Consider the following 18,538-nt stretch of genomic DNA (forward strand, 5'->3'; position numbering starts at 1 on the left):
AGACAAAAGCAAAATTATAAGTACATACGAATTCAAGAAAATAAGTGAACAATTCAGCATCATAATTTATTCATGCCGCAATGCATGCTGGGAGTCATGGATGAGTTTTATCCTGTGCTGGTACCCAGCATGCTTTGCATCATGAACCTTTTGATTATCACCATTGTTGAGATTCATATGCTGATTGTTGATTTCTCTCTTTGAGTGTTGCGGCCACTGCTGCACAAAATATTTAAAACTCAAACTGTTGTTAAATCAATATGTTCAGATTATCACATTACGGTTCATTATCATAAAATGTAAGAAACAAAAATTGTGTAATTCACTCAAATATGGCAACACCAAACTAATATTTGACTACTATAGTAACACTTTAAGTCAGTCTAGTAGATCATGCCTAACAGAAACCGCCATAATCACTTGATTATCAAAATTAACATTGAAGCAACAGATGTACCATAAAGATACAAATACAGCAATTTAACAAAATTTAAAGAACAAAAGTCAAGGGTCAGGAGCCCAACTAAAGCAGACACTGATCTCCACAATGGTGACGTCAAACGAAACAGTAACATTATCATCTAAATCTCTGTAAATCTCAATAAGATGTTTTGATCTCTGATCTGAAAGAAATAAAGTCAGTCTGGTTAGTAATGAGTGAAGTTGGTAAAGCTGTTTGTTGATTGTACACATCTTCGGTTGATTTCGTTTTAAGCTGTGGCTGAAGTCAGTTGTAGTTCTTGTGTGTGTCTTGTTTCTTTTTTCTTCAGTGATTCTAATGGTTAACAGCAGCTGTTGATCATTGTCTGAATTCACTCATTAGTTTTCATTGTCTCTATCAGGTGGTTATATTAGTAAAGTCATGTAGGGAATAGTGAATGAGGGTGTAGGGTGTGATTTGAAACACAGCCGCTGAGTGTTGACTTTGAACATTGCTAATTTACGATATATAGCAGCAGGCTGCCTTCTCGAAAACGATAAATATTACCCTATATATATCGTAAAATAACAACGTTCAAATTCGACACTCAGCGGCTGTGTTTCAAATCACACCCTACACCGTCATTCACTATTCCCTACATGAGTTTACTAATATAGTCCACCTGACAGAGAGAATGAACACTAATGAGTGAATTCAGACAATGATCAACAGCTGCTGTTAATGAGTAGAATCACTGAAGAAAAAAAAACATAACAAGACAAACACATGAAATACAACTGACTTCAGCCACAGCCTTAGATGAAATCAACTGAAGATTTAAACGATCAACAAACAGCTTCACCAACTTCACACATTACTAACCAGACTGACTTTATTTCTGTCAGATCAGAGAACAGAGATCAAAAGATCTTATTGAGAATTAAAGAGATTTAGATGATAATGTTACTGTTTCGTTTAGCGTCACCATTGTGGAGATCAGTGTTTGCTTTAGTTGGGCTCCTGACCATTGACTTTTACACTTTACATTTTGTTTTATTGCTGTATTTGTGTCTTTATGATGCATCTGTTACAGCAGTATTAATTTTCGTAGTCAAGTGATTATGGTTGTTTCTAACAGGCATGATCTACTAGACTGGCTTGAAGTGTTGCTATAATAATCAAATATTAATTTGGTGTTGAAATATTTGAGTTAATGACACTTCAATTTTGTAAGATTGAAAAGTAGTGTGATAATCAGTATTTATGGATTTAACGACTAGTTTTAGTTAAAAAGTATTTCGGGCAGCAGTCCCCACAACACTCAAAGAGAGAAATCAACAATCAGCACATGAATCTCAACAATGGTGACAATCAAAAGGTTCATGATGCAATGCATGCTGGGTACCAGCACAGGATAAAACGCATCCATGATTCCCAGCATGCATTGCAGCATGAATAAATTATGCCCCTGAATTGTTCACTTATTTTCTTGAATTCTTATGTGCTTATAATTTTGCATTTGTTTTAAGTTTTAGTAGCATGTGTTGTGATGTTCATTTATTCAAGAATTGAGCAATTCAAGAATTGATCTGTTCATTTATTTTGTGGATTGTCACCATTGTTGTGATTCATACGCTGATTCTTGATGTTTCTGTCTAAATTTCAGCAAAGGTTTTTTTTTTATTATGAGTGAAATTTTCTTAACAGTCTTTCATAACGTATGGCTCAGCAGTGTTCCTTCTCATGCTGTAGTATCAATATTCAATAAGAGAAGAGACACTGGATTAGATCAGAAATAATAGTATTTGTTCTTGTCAATCTATAAACAACAATATCAGATTTTTTTTCTTCTGTGTATTTTTGTTTTGCTAGAACAAGTTCCAAAGGCACATTGTTACAGCATGAAAAAAAAAACCTTAGTTGTTGAAAAGTCACGTTCAAGAGCCCAACTAAAGTAAACACTGATCTCCATCATGGTAGTGAAAAAACACCTAAACCTATTTAACTCTCCATAAGTTCTTCTGTAGACATCTGACAGAAATAAAGTCAGTCTGGTTAGTAATGTGAATCTGGTGAAGCTGTTTTATGAGTTGTTTAATCAGATCTTGAGAGATTTGATGTATTCTTTTATTCAGTTGATTTCATCTAAGGCTGTGGCTGAAGTCATTTGTAGTTCTTGTGTTTCTCTTTCCTTCAGTGATTCTGCAGGTGTTTATCACTTATGCTCAATCATCAATTAATCACAGAATTATCTCATTAACTTCACTGATTCAGTGTTACTCTAACACTCTGTAGTGTGCACACATTATAAGTGTTCATTTAAAACTGAGGATTTTCTCGTGGGGTTTAAAGGGTTAAAGATTTAAGATGAAGAAAAAACAGAATGAACCATAATTTAACAGTAATAAACTGTAATTAATTTACAGGAAACAAACTGTAGAAAAACAGTTATTTACTGGCACCCCTGCTGCCAGTAAATAACTGTTTTTCTACTGTTTCTTGCCGTAAATTAATGGTTGCCAGAAAAAAAAGTGTTTTTCTACAGTTTTTTGCCGTCAAGTCAAGGAAAAACAGTAATATACTGTAAAATGTAAACGTCAGATTTACCAAATGAAAAAAAGTTAATTTAACTAAAATATTTGTGAACATCCATAGAAAAAAAATTAGGCAAAGTCATACACTGATAATGAGAGTAAATACTGAACTTGACTGTATTAATGTGTGTTTGCACAAGAGAGATCGTTTAGTTTAATGTAGTTTTGTTGTTCACCATTGTGCTGGAGAGTAGAGCCGGTGCTTCAGTCAATGATGAGCCACAAATTCTGATTTTCTGCTGCTTTATATAAAGGCAGTAAATGTGGAGTCGCTGATACAGTGATGATCTCTGTGTTAAGTACTTCAGCACATACATGTGTGCTATAGCTGACAATGAGCTGCAGAGATTTGAGTAAAAGTCATGTATTTAGTTACTTTATTACTGCACATTAAGTGTAAGAAATATTCCTTCTCAGTGGACTCAAATGAAATAAGTTCATAGTACTAACATCGTGGGAATGCTAGTTTAAAAACTCGAACTGTTTGAAGCAGTGGGAGTGGAGTTAATTTCCATGGTAGAATCTACAGCAAAATACTGTTAAAAAATAAGAGTGGTAAATTAATGGTTAAGAGCTGTAAATTAACAGTACTTTACTGGCACCCCTGCTGCCAGAAAATTACTGTTACTTAACGGCAACATTTTTTACAGTGTAGGTATCAGGAAGTCCTGAGGTTTTAACACAGTTGTGTTTTTTTTTAACTGTCTGTCATTATTTGGTCAGTATGGGGCTTAGTCAACTTCCTCTTGTGCTCTGTGAGTATTGCTTTCCCTGGATGTGTTTCAGTGAATGTTAATTACTATTATATTAAGAATAGGATCAAGTGATTGAGGGTACCTGGAATTTAAAAAAAAAATGTCATGCTGCTCATTTCAAATGAAAAATATATATAAAGGTAGCATGTCTATAGTTAGTGCTGTTTGTGAAGGAGAAATGCACTTTATTGTGTTCTGTTTGTTCAGAAAATCAGTTTTTTTTTGTGTGCTTTATAATAATGTTTGTTGAATCAGCTCTGTTAGTTTGTTATGTGCAGATGCTTAGTGTAATGTGTAATTTAGATATTCACTATTGCAAAGTTATTAAGAGTTTCTTTATCCCTCTGCTTGTGATCAGACTGTCAGTTCTCTAAACATGTTTCTCTGCTATGATGATTAAATCTGTAAAATATCAAACCGGTGTTTCTGTGTTCATCTGGACACAATATATTAGTTTAAGTCAGTAGAATGTCTGTTGGGAAACCATCACAATAAAGAGTTAGTGGATATTATTCAGACAGTCTACTAGTACTCTAATAAGTGTTAGTTGAAATATAGGTGCAAAGTTACTTATTGTCAACATGCTCAAAAGGGAGCATCAACATAAAGTGTTACCAAAAATGACAACAAAAACCTGTGTTGTGCAGCTGAGAAACATTTAAGAGTAAACTGATGGTGTTTTACAAGAATATACCTTCATGTGGTAATGCAATTTACACAGTTTCAGCTCAATACTGACATTTTATTTTTGTGTTTTTAGTGCTGATTTCAAATATCCACTCTGGACAAACTGAAGGTGAATGAATTTCATCACATAGTCACATATGAGTGATTCTACACTTTTACAAACTAGCTGTAACAAGAGTGTTATGAACTGAAATGATTATAAATATTCATTCTTAAGTTATTTTGTGTTTTGACTAGAGGAAGAAATATCATTGAACCAATAGCAGTGATGATACACAGCAAATACTAAATATTTCTTCACTTAATCAACTGCTCTGAGAAATTTGTGAAAATGTTTCATAAAGACATTAAGTGACTGTAACAGCTATACAGAGCACAGTCTTACCCATATACTGTAGCATGTGTGTTTTGCGAAAAACTGTATATGCAGTAAAAACAGCTAACATTATTTTTATTGTGAATTGTCATTGTACAGGAAGACCAAAAGCCACAGTAACCATTACGCCTGCTCAACCTGTGTTCAGAGGAGAGACAGTCTCAGATGTGACGTATATGGTGGAGGAGTCACTAGCTGGCGCTACTACTGGTATAAAGAAGGTTTATACAGTGTTTTCAGTGATCAACAGGAACACACATTCAGGTCTGTTACTGAGTCTGACGCAGGTAAATACTCCTGTAATGGATATATTAGATCAAACGGCTCTCATCGCAGTGATACAGTTACACTGACAGTATCAGGTGAGGGTGATCATCTTTTCGTATTCACACATTTTCTTTCCGTTGTTGACCACTGATTATTGTAAACTGCTGTATCTGCAGAAAACTCTGGGCTGTTAATCTAAAGGTAGTGGGTTTGAACCCTATCTAAGGGTTTTTTTTTGCACCTGTGTCCTTGAATTTCTTTTGGTGTACATGTAATAAGAGATGGTAAACAGCAGGCTTCCTGGTTCATTCATGTGCTGATGAAGTGAGAAGGCTACATATCAAAAGTTGTGTGCACAGATATCCAAACATTAACTAAGGTTTAGATGTTGATTTGTTTAATTAAACCATGTTAGAGATCAGTGTTTGCTTTGGTTGGGATCTTGACTTATGCTGTAATTTTATTTTTTTACTGTTACAACTATATGTTTCTGAAACGTATTTGTGATAACTCAAAAGACTAGAGAAAATATCATCAGGTGTTGTTTATTATACTATATGTTGGTGGCAATAATCATGAATTATCGAACTTTTTAGAGTCTAATCTCTGACTAAATAGAATAGGAGTTGTTTAATTAGTTAAACTGATTATAGTAGAAGTTATTCTAAGAGCCATCTTTCTCCTACAGTGGCATTCAGACTCACACATAAATCAATAATCAGCATATGAACCTCAACAATAGTGACCATAAAAAAAAAAAAATGCAGCAATGCATGCTGGGTACTAGCGTAGTACAAAACTCATCCATGGCTCTCAGCATGCATTGCTGCATGAATAAATACTACAGGTGAATAGTCCATTTTCTTTTATTCTTAATATTGCTTTTATGTTTGCTGTTTTTGTTATGATTAAGTTGCTTGTTTTGTAATGTTCAGAGGTTTATCTGAATATTTTGTTAATTATCACCCTTGCTCAGGTTAATGTGCTGATTCCTGATGTTTGAGTCAGAGCGATAGCATGGATTTATACATTTTGCACACAAACTGTTTGGAATGTTCTTTATATTAACTAATTGTCACAGAACCACTGTCTCTGAAAAAACAAATTTACTGTAATTTTTTTTTTTACACGAGGTTAAGCTGTGGATGAAATTAGTCAATTAATTGACAATTGTCATAAATGTACTATATCCAACTACTGACTTCAGGGTTACAACTTATACATTTCAGGAACACACAGTTATAACAACCAAAGAATAAATTAAGACAGAAGTCAAGGGTCAAGTGAACAGCTAAAGCAAACACTGATCTCTAACATGGTTACTTCAAATGAAACAATAAATCAACATCTAAACCTTAGTTCCAGGGGGGGATCTAGAAAAATATTAATGGGGTGGCGAGAAGGGGGCAGGAATTTTTGAGGGGTGGCAACATATGGCAGATGTATATACAGGTGCTGGTCATAAATTAGAATATCTGATGCTGTCTGTTGTTCAAGAGTGGCTTGACACAAGGATTGCGTGGTCAAATGTATTATGTAATATATCACATTATACTTTGCAGTATATTTTCATATATTTTTGTTTTATAAGGGTTGTTCCTGTGATTGATTCTTACAGATTTATTTCTCACTTTTCCTTAACAATCAAGATGCAATAATGATTTACTAGTAAGAGAAGAAGAAAACCTTCAGCTAAAAAACATTAATAACTACTAATCCTACTAACTTTATATTGACAGATTTTCCTAAACCAACTCTGACTGTTGAGCCACAGAGTTCAGTGTTCACCGGAGACTCAGTTACTCTGAGATGTGAGGGGATTCAGTCACAGTATGGATGGGACTTTCTCTGGAGAAAAGACTCAAACACTGAAACTATTGAAGCTGCAACTAAAACAATCAATCGTGTGAAAGTCTCTGATAGAGGAGAGTACAGCTGCAGAGCACGAAGAAGAGAATGTTACTACTCCATTGCATCAGACACTGGAGTGTACTGGTGTGAGTCTGAATCTGGAGAGAAACATCATGCTGTTAATATCACTGTACACTGTCTGTGTTCCTGCATTTATTTATTTCACTTCATAATCAAAGCATGAAGTGCATTAAACATGAGTGGACAAAAACACTCAATGGGAAAGTGGCAATAAAAATGTTGTTTTATCAGACATCGTCATATTGTTTATATAATTAAACTTCATTTGTTTGCTCTGTTTCTGTAGCTGGTGTGATTCTGGAGAGTCCGGTCCACCCTTTGACTGAAGGAGATAATCTGATTTTACGCTGTTTATATCAACTTAAAACCCCATCATACCTCATAGCTGATTTCTATAAAGATGGATCACTCATCCAGAATCAAACTACAGAGATGAGCATCACTACTGTCTCAAAGTCACATCAGGGTTTCTACTACTGCAAACACCCGAGAGGAGAGTCACCCAAGAGCTGGATCTCAGTCAGAGGTCAGACTAAGGACTATATACTTCTGTACACTTTACAGCACTAATCTAAATGTAAAAATATATCTCAACTTCCACAGACTCAAGATCTGATGGTCTCAATCCCATGATAATTGGAGGGACTGCTGGACTGACTGTTGCAGTTTTGATCATTGTCTTCTTGGTCCTGCTGTGGTGCTACAGAAACAACAAAGGTTTAATTAATTTTCCATCACACATTTGCAGACACAAGAACTGTTTCTAAACAGTCCGTGTACATTTTGATAATTTCTTTTACTGCTTAGAATGCAATAACAAGAAATGGTAAATGGCTTGTTTATTTGTTTTTCCGTTTAGTTTAACAAACGGAAAATTAGATTTTGGCTCGATTTCTCGTTTTTTGTTTGAGATTTAGAAATCGGTTTATGACTTCGATATTTCATCAGCACTTGTAGGCAGCGCTGAAACGCTGCTTTCATCTGATCATCTAATTATTGATATTAATTGCCATAATATTTGAAACAGATGTGGCTGGACCAGTAGTGTAGCCAGAAAAGAGACTATGGGTGTGCATATGAAAATCTGGGTGTGCCACATTTATTGTCAGATTACTGTGCAAAATTATGGGATAGTATTTTTGTTGCACTGCTTCTGTCCAACCATACTCCTAGTGGAAATTTGCAGGTCATGTCAAAATTTAGTTAATTGTTAAATGTAATAATTTTCTTCCAAATACGATAATGAACTTCTGGTACTAAACTTGGACATTTCCAATCTGGCAACACTGTCTGTTGATGTTGGGCCCGGGGAGGGAGAAACATCCTCATCAGGTGTAACGTTAAGGCCTTGTGTCCAGCTGTCCATCAAGCCAAGGTTTTTTGCTTTGAAAAAATTAAGAAAGGAGCTCTGCAACATATTGCTAGCTGGCAATGTGCAATCAAAAATTATCTGTTTATATCATAGACTGCTGGGGTCACAGTCAGCTGCTGTTTGCTGATTGGTTGGCAGTCCAAATGTCGGCAGATATTATTAACAAAAATAATTAAAAATGTAAATTACATTTTAACATTTTTAGCATTAGTTCACCATCTATTGGATTCTTACACAGCAAAATCCCCAGTGTTAATTTAACACTCTTGAGTGTGGACTCATATAAACACTAAAGCAGTGTTAAAAGTAACACTGAAGCAGAGTTGAAGTTAATGAGATAATTAAGAATTTAATTGAGTTAATTGACCATTATTGAAGACACCTGATGTTAACAAGCAGAATCACCAAACGAGAAAATCACAATTTGTGTATCACCATTATAGTGGTCAATGTTTGCTTTAGTTGGGATCTTGACCCTTCAGTTATTATCTTTAGATTTTATGTGGCTGTGGTGACTGAATTATATCATACAGACAGACCAAAGCAAAGGCAATCATGTGTGCGCCATTGATTGTGATTTGAGCTATTTGTTATAGAGTGACCTGAATGCCTGAGTTTAGGTTTCTTTACTGCATACATAAATTAAATGAAAAAGAAAACTAAGCAACCCAGCATTTCTGACATAGTATGACATGTTTTTAATAGTTAGTTCGATGTAAAAAAAAAAATAATAATCTTTTGTTTGGACACACAGACATCAGGAATCAGCGTGAGCATCACAACAACGGTGACCATCAAAAAAGCATGTTGTAGCCAATAAAAACTCATCCATGGCTCCCATCATGCATTGCGGCATGAATAAATTATGAGCTGAACGGTCTTTTTAACTTTTTATTCTAACTATATTTTATTTTTGCTGTTTTTATGTTCATTTTTTTGTATCTAGTTTTGTGATGTTCAGAGTTGGTCTGTTTATCTGAATATGTTGTTTGTCACCATTGTTGAGATTCATACGTTGATTATTGTTATCTGTGTGTGCCTAAAATTAGAATTCTTTAATAAAAAAAAAAAACAGAATCTCTTGCAAGAGATACCTACGAAATGTATAGAAAATACAGATTTTTTTTCATTGTGGAATCAAAGCTGTGACAATCAATAATGGACGTTTTACTTTGAGAAGAGACTGTAAATGAGTTCAGTGATTCATGTCAAATTACAACATTAAAACATAATCATCAACACGCGATGATTTTTGCTCTTGGTTTGACAAACAAACTTTAAAAATAAAAAGTTACAAGCCAAGATCCCAACTAAAGCAAACACTGACCACTATAATGGTGATACACAAATTGTGATTTTTCTCGTTTGTGATTCTGCTTGTTAACATCAGGTGTCTTCAATAATGCTTAATCATAACTCAATTAACTTCTTAATTATCTCATTAACTTCAACTCTGCTTCAGTGTTACTTTTAACACTGCTTCAGTGTTTATTTGAGTCTACACTCAGAGTGTTAAATTAACACTGGGGATTGTGTATTTGTATTTGTGCTGTGTATTTCTGTGCCCCTGGCCCTGAGAGTATGATTTAGAATGTTCAGTGGCGTCACAGAACTGCCAGATTCAAACTGATTTCGCACGTTGGCTGGCACTGAGCCAGAGACGGACGCACTCAGCGCTTGTCATATATCACAATTAATATGCCGTGTTTTCAGCCACATATGTTTATTTTAGGTTTCATAAATTTAAATATACATAATCACAGTAAAACAATACATTGGTAGTTTGTAAAATACACACTGATGTTTATGGAAGCAGCAAAAACTATCTAATCAAATGTAATTTGCAGACGTGTTTTATTCATATATCAGACACACATACATAGCAGAACAATAAAGTTTACTCTATTCTTCGTCCAGTTCAACAGCCACTTACTTTCATGTATTTTGGGAGAAACTGGGGAATTCAAGTGCTGTACGTTAAATCCGGCTGACAGGACTCTGAACTGCAGCGCTCATCTCGTTATGGATCAAGATAATTTATAAAGGTTTTTTTAAACGAATAATTGGAATATCAGATGGTTGACATGGTAAGCACGTTTGTGTATATATTTTAATAAAAAATGAAAAGCTAAATAAAATGAATACCGACACATCTGTTAGCGGCTGCGGTGTGTCACGTGACAATCATGACGCATCCCCATGGAAACAAGGGGTCAGTTAAAATATTTGTAACTACACATGAAAGGGTTGATTTAAAAAAAAAAAAATTCTAAGGAAACAACAATAGCCCAAGTTTAGTAAACATTTTTTATTGAGACTATAAAAAATAATTCTGCATCTATTTTTAGGTGTGCCAGCTGCCACTGTGGGTGGCACAGGCACACCCTGGCACACCCCTGGCTACACCACTGGGTTGGACACATAATTCGTGCTGCTCCTACCTGCAAGCGACTCCTTTAAATTATTTCTAGGTTATAGTATTGTATGAATATTGTCCCACTGTAAATACAGTGCAAATAGTTCTGTCTCCTTGGATAAAAGTAAAGTGGAAATAAAAGAAAGACTGAACAGTTCCATGATAATATGTCTGTAACATTTACCACTCTTTTCTTTTAAGTCAAAACGCACTAAGTAGGTGTGTGCGACATTAATAATTTTAACTGTGAAAATTAATAAAGTTACATTTATGAAATAAATTAGAAATCACGTTTAAATGTATGAATGTAAGCATGTGTAGCCAACTCAGTTCACATGAAAAGAGTGAGATTGAAAAGAGAGAAAGTAGAATAAGTGAACGCACCTTACTGGGCAAATAAAAAAAATCCCTATTTTTCATGTCTTACAATTTTATTAGTTTTATTACATACTAAATTGGTTGATGTTTCTCTTCTTAGTCTTCATTGTTGGGCTTGAGAAAGCCAACATATATTTGAACATTATTATTATTTATTATGAGAGTAATTGACTAGAACTTTAATGTTTCACCAAATTCAGCTCAGATCTTCAGACTCGTCTGACTCGTTGCTGTATAATTGGTCAGACTTACCTTCCCAAAAAATCCTAGTGACTTTTGTTATTTGAGCAATGAAGGCCTTAACACTTAATGTCCACTAGAGGAGCGACATGTTTAAAAAAAATCCAGTCTACTCTTTTTCTGTTTACATCAGTTTAAATGACAAATAAATACATGCATTTCATGTGTACTGCCATGAGCAGTGTTGTGGGTAACGCGTTACAAAGTAACGCGTTAGAGTACTCTAATTACTTTTTTCCTGAAATGTGTAACTTAACGCGTTAGTTTCGTGCGTAAGTAATCAGTAACTTCGTTATTTTTTTAAAAAAAGTAATCCGTTATTTTAAGGAAAGGAAAATCCCGACTGCAGCCTGCTTTTTGTCAGACAGTAGGCCCAGGTCTATTGTGCCACCTGCGGATGTATCAGCGGAGCCGAAGCTCTGTGATCGTAAAGTCAATGGCTGTGATGCGTCTGTGCCCTGCGCCTGACCCTGTGTGTGTGGGTTTTTTTTTTCCCGAACTCCCGGCAAGATAGCAGAGAGGACAGCGTTTGGTTTATGGAAGTACGCACATTATTTTCAATTTGTCAACGAAAAAGAAAAGAACATAACGGTAAAATGCACACTCTGCTTTGGTGAAAAGCTTCTGTCGACCGCCAAAAATTCTACCTCAAATTTATCGCTACGTTTTAATCACTACTTTGAAGAGTAAATGTTAGAGGACTGTGTTAAAGCGAATTTAGGCTTGTGACTGTGAGTGACACTTTAATAATAATTAGTTCGGCTATTAAGCGATTTGTCATTTGCCTGTGTGGCAGTGAAGGATTTAATTCGGTTTGTTATCATTTTTGTTTGACAGTCAGCTGTTAATTTCTGTTAGATCATTGGCTGGCTGGTTGTTCGTCATTTCTAAATGGATTTAAATCTGCAAGCCTGTTTAAGGTTGTGTTTACAAGTAAGCATACTTGTACTTTGATAACTGCATTATTTAAAGTTAAAGAAAAATCAGGAGTTATCTTGTGGTGCTCATAATATACAGTAGCTCATAATATACCGGGCTGGGTAACGTTAGGTGCGAATTTTGATTAATAATATGTTCTGTGATAATAAATAAATAAAACGCCATGTGGAATAGCCGATTGCTGACTGTCTTTCCTGTTATTGTTATCCTGCAGTGTTAATTTAGTCGGATGACTGACGTTATTCATTGTCGGGAGTCACGACTTCTAGGTGCATTTAAAGGGGCCGGGGGCTGTGTCTGTCGTGTGTGAGCCGCTGCAAACGGCTTTTAATTTTTGGTAACGCATGAGTACTCTAACGCGTTACTTTTATGAAGAGGTAACGCTGTATCATAACTGATTACTTTTAATTGATGGTAACGTTGTAACCTAACTAACTACTTTACAAAGTAACTATACCCAACACTGGCCATGAGCCATATCTGTGTACAAGACTAAACTTCACACTTCAAACTGTACAACTACTTAAAACTTCCCATTCTGTCTTTTTCAACCTACCTCCGAATTTTGTTTAAGATACCGTTTATTCACACTGGTTTATGCATTTAATGTTTGTCCATCTGGGACTTTTATTTTTTATGAGCTGTATATTTTAAGATGTACTACGTGTTGATAAATCATATGCACTCTCAGTCATGCTCCTGGATGGCCAGTATCCTGCAAAGTTTAGCTACCCCAAATAAACACACCTGAGCTAATCAAGATCTTCAGGATCAGGAGCAATGGCTAAGCAAGTGTGTTGGAGCTGAACTCTGTAGAACATAGTTCTCCAGGTTCAGGACTGGGTTTTAAATCTATAAATTAACTTGTACAGTTGGGTGTCTACATGCAGAGGTGTACATCAGTACGTACAATGGAGAATGTAATCTGTAAACATTTTATTTAATCTTCACAAAATAAGCAAACAAAATTGCAATGATTTAGAAAACTATCACGTTTATACCCTGCTTGGACCTTAATGAATGAATGTAGCATTGAATAGACTGAGCAATAAACTGAGCAACACCTATGTTACTGTTTTAGCACCATATTTGTTCCTTCTAGTTTACTGTGTTTTGGTTAGGATGTTTAAATATGCATTTTTTTTTTGGTGTGTGTACCTCTGCCTCCAACATCTCCTTTATGTATTTAAAATAAATACATACAATTGCATCTTTTATTTTCCTAACCAAAACACAGTAAACTAGATGGAAGAAATATTGTGCTAAAAAAGTAACATGGGTATTCAGTGCAAGTGTGTGGCCCCGGTTCTACATTAGACTTGTTGATTTCCAAAACATAATAATTTCAAAAACATAATCATTTTTATTTGGCCGTTTTTTTTTACAACAATTTTTATCAGTGTGTGAAACAACAATATAATTGCTTTGAAGCAAATTGCTCTGAATTAGTAAAGGGTTCAAGAGACTACCTAAAACGAAACTTGACCACGATTATGGTGGCATTTTATGTGTGTTTTTTCGTTTTCTTTTCAGTTGAATTCATCCAAGGATGTGGCTAAAGTCAGATGTAGTTCTTGTGTTTTTCTTTTCTTCATGTTGATGTTGATTGTGAACAGTAGGTGTTCATCACTAATGCACAATAATCATTTATTTAGACACTTAAATATCTAATTAACTTTAACTCTTTGAGGACTTGGGGTATGACTTGAAGACTTGCTTGTGACCTGCTTGTGACCTCTGAGTAATGGCAAGAACAGTAATTTATTTCTAAAGGAATTGGAAGGCTATGTTTATCACTGATATTTACAAAGCAAATTAAGTTAAACCAAGTGTCTTTTTCCTCATTGCAGACAGTCTAAGTGGGCCTCCTGAACACATCTATGATGGGATTGAAATGATATCTGTAATAAAGCAGAAGAAAAAGAAAGAAGATGAAGGTAAACAAAAACAATAGTCTGTGCTCTTATGATTTTATGATTATAACAAATATAGCAAAAATCACCAAAATATTTTCCTAAACATCAGTTTGTGGTTATTAATTATATATATATATATATATATATATATATACACAGCAAAAAAATCTGAGTGAAATTAACTCTGCCTTGGAGTACATGTGAGACCACACTCAAGAGTGTGGAAGTGTTAAAATAGGAGTGTTAAATTAACACTGAAGCAGAGTTAAAGTTAATTAGATAATTAAGTGATTATTTGAGTGATGATTGACCATTATTGACGAGACCTGATGTTAACATGCAGAATCAACAAAGACGAAAATCACTATTTTAATGGTGTCACCATTAAAGTGGTCAATGTTTGCTTTAGTTGGGCTCTTGACCCCTAAAATGTTAAAGTCAGATTTTAATTGTTAGTTATAACTATCTTATAAAACTGGTGGACAAGCAAATACTATTGTTATTTCTGAATTACTGAGTTAAAGTTACATTGTTGATTATTGCAGCCCTGTGATTCTTCAACAACATATTTCCAGCATTTTAAATACAATCTGAGGAATTTTTTAAAAGTTGTTTGCTCAAAAAACTTTCAAAAGAGTCTTTTAACTTAGACATGCAAACATCAAGGAAACATTCATGTGTCTTATCTGCAGAGGTATGCACAAAAAAAAATAATAAAAAAATAATAATAATAATAAAAAATTCTAAAGAATCTTTTATTTTCCTAACCAAAACACAGTAAACTAGATGTAAGAAATATTGTGCTAAAAAAGTAACATGGGCATTCAGTGCAAGTGTGTGGCCCCGGTTCTGCATTTGACTTGCTGTTTTCCAAAACATAATCATTTTTATTTGGCACCAGCTGCAGTTAATGTTGACTTTTTATATTATAGCCCCCCCTCCCCCAGCTATCAATGAAGAACCGGTGTTCACCTCATGCTGCAGGACTGGGGTGGGGTGTGATTTCTGTATTGACAAATGAATGGAGACCTCAAATCAGTGCCTTAAATGCAGATCTGAAGATTCTGCTTTATAGATTACATTCTCCATTGTACGTACTGATGTAAACCTCTGCATGTAGACACCCAACTGTACAAATTCATTTATATATTTAAAACCAACTCCTGAACCTGGAGAACCATGTTCTGCAGAATTCAACTCCAACACACTTGCTTGTCCATTGCTCCTGATCCGGAAGATCTTGCTTAGCTTAGGTGTGTTTATTTGGGGTAGTTAAAGGGGGGGGGGGGGGGGTGAAATGCTATTTTTTACACTGTTAAAGAGTTGGATTCCCATGCTAAACATGGACAAAGTTTCAAAAATTAAGTTGTACGTTTGAAGGAGTATTTTTGTTCCAAAAAAATCTCTTCCGGTTTGTCACAAGTTTCGGAAAGTTTTTTTTCAAGTATGGCTCTGTGTGACGTTAGCGGAATTTCCTAATATGGGTCCTAAGGGCAATTCTGCCGGAAGAGCGCGCGCTCCCGTAGAGCAGAGCACTGAGAGCAGAGACATTCACTGATCAGAGCGAGAGACCGAATTGTCACAAAAGAAGTGTGTTTTTGGTTGCCAGGGCAAGACAACCCTGCACAGATTACCAAAAAAAAAAAAAAAAACAGCATTAAGGGACCAGTGGATGGAGTTTATTTTTACAGAGCATCAGCGGAGTTGTGCAAGTGTTTTTGTTTGTTCCCTGCATTTCGAAGATGCTTGTTTTACAAACAAGGCCCAGTTTGACGCCAGATTTGCGTATCGTTTATTTCTACCAGAAAGACTCGGGAGATAGAGGAATGTACGAAGCATACATTTATTGACAGCTCAGCGAGCACAATTATAAATTTCTTTGGCGGAAGGCCCCGTCCATGGTTCGTAATCCGAGGGTAGCGAATCTGCATTTCCTGCCTGAAGACGAAGGCAGGGGCGCAGCAGACCCCCCTGGAAGGTAAGGACAGGACCATCCTGGTGGTGGTGGGGAGGGTGGAGGTTGTTGTCGCGTTGGCATCTGCGAACTCAAACATGTGTAAGTACGATCTTTTATACAGGAGTATAAAGACGTGATTGGATAATGATGAAGGTAATTAGTGACGAAGTGATTGAGTCTTCCTGGCAGAACTTAGGCTAAAGCTTCCATTTCTACCAGAAAGACTCGGGAGATAGAGGAATGTACGAAGCATACATTTATTGACAGCTCAGTGAGCACAATTATAAATTTCTTTGGCGGAAGGCCCCGTCCATGGTTCGTAATCCGAGGGTAGCGAATCTGCATTTCCTGCCTGAAGACGAAGGCAGGGGCGCAGCAGACCCCCAAAATTAGGTGGATTATGAGACCTCCAGACGGGGCCAGCCTTCCCCCCAAAAAAGTAGATGAAGTATACCCACCAGTTGTGAATCCTAAGGTTCCTGGAAGAAATAGAAAGAGAGTTAGCATGACCAGTATAATGACGTTAGATTAAACTTAAGTTTTTTACAGAAATAGCCGCAATAGGCCAGACACAGACAGCAACGATAGGCAGACACAGACAGCCACGATAGGCAGGCACGGAAAGGCCTAGATAGACCAACAGAAATAGCCACGATAGGCAGACACAGACAGGCCTCGATAGACCAACAGAAATAGCCACGATAGGCAGACACAGACAGGCCTAGATAGACCAACAGAAACAGCCACGATAGGCAGACACAGACAGGCCTCGATAGACCAACAGAAATAGCCATGATAGGCAGACACGGACAGGCCCCGATAGGCCGAACATAAATGGCCACGATAGGTCAGACGCAGACAGCCACGATAGGCAAACGCGGACAGGCCCCAATTGGCCGAACATAAATAGCCCGATAGGCCAGACGCAGACAGCCACGATAGGCAGACACAGACAGGCCCCAATAGACCGTACATAAATAGCCACGATAGGCCAGACGCAGACAGCCACGATAGGCAGACACAGACAGGCCCCGATAGACCAACATAAATAGCCACGATAGGCCTCACGCAGACAGCCACGGTAGGCAGACACAGACAGGCCTCAATAGACCAACAGAAATAGCCACGATAGGCCAGACGCAGACAGCCACGATAGGCAGACGCAGACAGGCCTCGATAGACCATACAGAATAGCCATGATAGGCAGAACACAGACAGCCTCGATAGACCATACATAAATAGCCACGATAGGCCAGACGCAGACAGCCACAATAGGCAGCCGCAGACAGGCCTCGATAGACCGAACAGAAATAGCCATGATGGCCAGACACAGATAGGCCTTGATAGACCATACAGAAAAATAGCCATGATAGCCAGACACGGACAGGCCTCGATAGACCAACAGAAATAGCCACGATAGGCAGACACAGACAGGCCTCGATAGGCAGACACGGACAGGCCTCGATAGACTGTACAGAAATAGCCATGATAGCCAACACAGACAGGCCTCGATAGACCGTACATAAATAGCCACAATAGGCCAGACGCAGACAGCCACGATAGGCAGACGCAAGACAGGCCTCCATAGACCATGATTAGCCACGATAGGCAGACGCAGACAGGCCTCGATAGACCGTACATAAATAGCCACGATAGGCCAGACGCAGACAGCCACAATGGCAGACGCAGACAGGCCTCAATAGGCCATACAGAAATAGCCACAATAGGCAGACACAGGACAGGCCTCAATAGACCATACAGAAAAATAGCCATGATGGCCGGACACGGACAGGCCTTGATAGGCCGTACAGAAATAGCCACGATAGGCCAGATACAGACAGCCACGATAGGCAGACACGGACAGGCCTCGATAGGCCGTACAGAAATAGCCATTATAGCCAGACACAGATAGGCCTCGATAGACCGTACAGAAATAGCCACGATAGGCCAGACACAGATAGCCACAATAGGCAGACATGGGACAGGCCTTGATAGACCGTACAGAAAAATAGCCATGATAGCCGGACACGGACAGGTCTCGATAGACCGTACAGAAATAGCCACGATAGGCAGACACAGACAGCCACAATAGGCAGACATGGGAAAGGCCTTGATAGACCATACAGAAAAATAGCCATGATAGCCGGACACGGACAGGTCTCGATAGACCGTACAGAAATAGCCACGATAGGCAGACACAGACAGGCCTTGAAAGACCATACAGAAATAGCCACAAAGGCCAGACATGTACAGGCCTTGATAGACCATACAGATATAGTAACACCACC

At 37.1% G+C, this 18,538-nt stretch overlaps 1 protein-coding gene across 1 annotated transcript in view; it reads left to right on the top strand.

Annotated features, from left to right (window-relative positions):
* The first annotated feature begins 4,468 nt into the window (after positions 1-4,468).
* LOC113115484 (low affinity immunoglobulin gamma Fc region receptor II-c-like) overlaps positions 4,469-18,538 on the top strand; it is a 65,816-nt gene continuing 51,746 nt past the window's right edge. The window contains exons 1-6 of the mRNA XM_026283078.1: positions 4,469-4,473; positions 4,933-5,195; positions 6,840-7,148; positions 7,319-7,558; positions 7,636-7,749; positions 14,228-14,314. Coding sequence (XP_026138863.1) covers positions 4,469-4,473; positions 4,933-5,195; positions 6,840-7,148; positions 7,319-7,558; positions 7,636-7,749; positions 14,228-14,314 — 1,018 coding nt within the window. The remainder of the gene's footprint in view (positions 4,474-4,932; positions 5,196-6,839; positions 7,149-7,318; positions 7,559-7,635; positions 7,750-14,227; positions 14,315-18,538) is intronic.

The sequence above is a fragment of the Carassius auratus genome, chromosome 15, assembly GCF_003368295.1.
Source record: "Carassius auratus strain Wakin chromosome 15, ASM336829v1, whole genome shotgun sequence".
NCBI classification, from domain to species: Eukaryota; Metazoa; Chordata; class Actinopteri; order Cypriniformes; family Cyprinidae; genus Carassius; species Carassius auratus.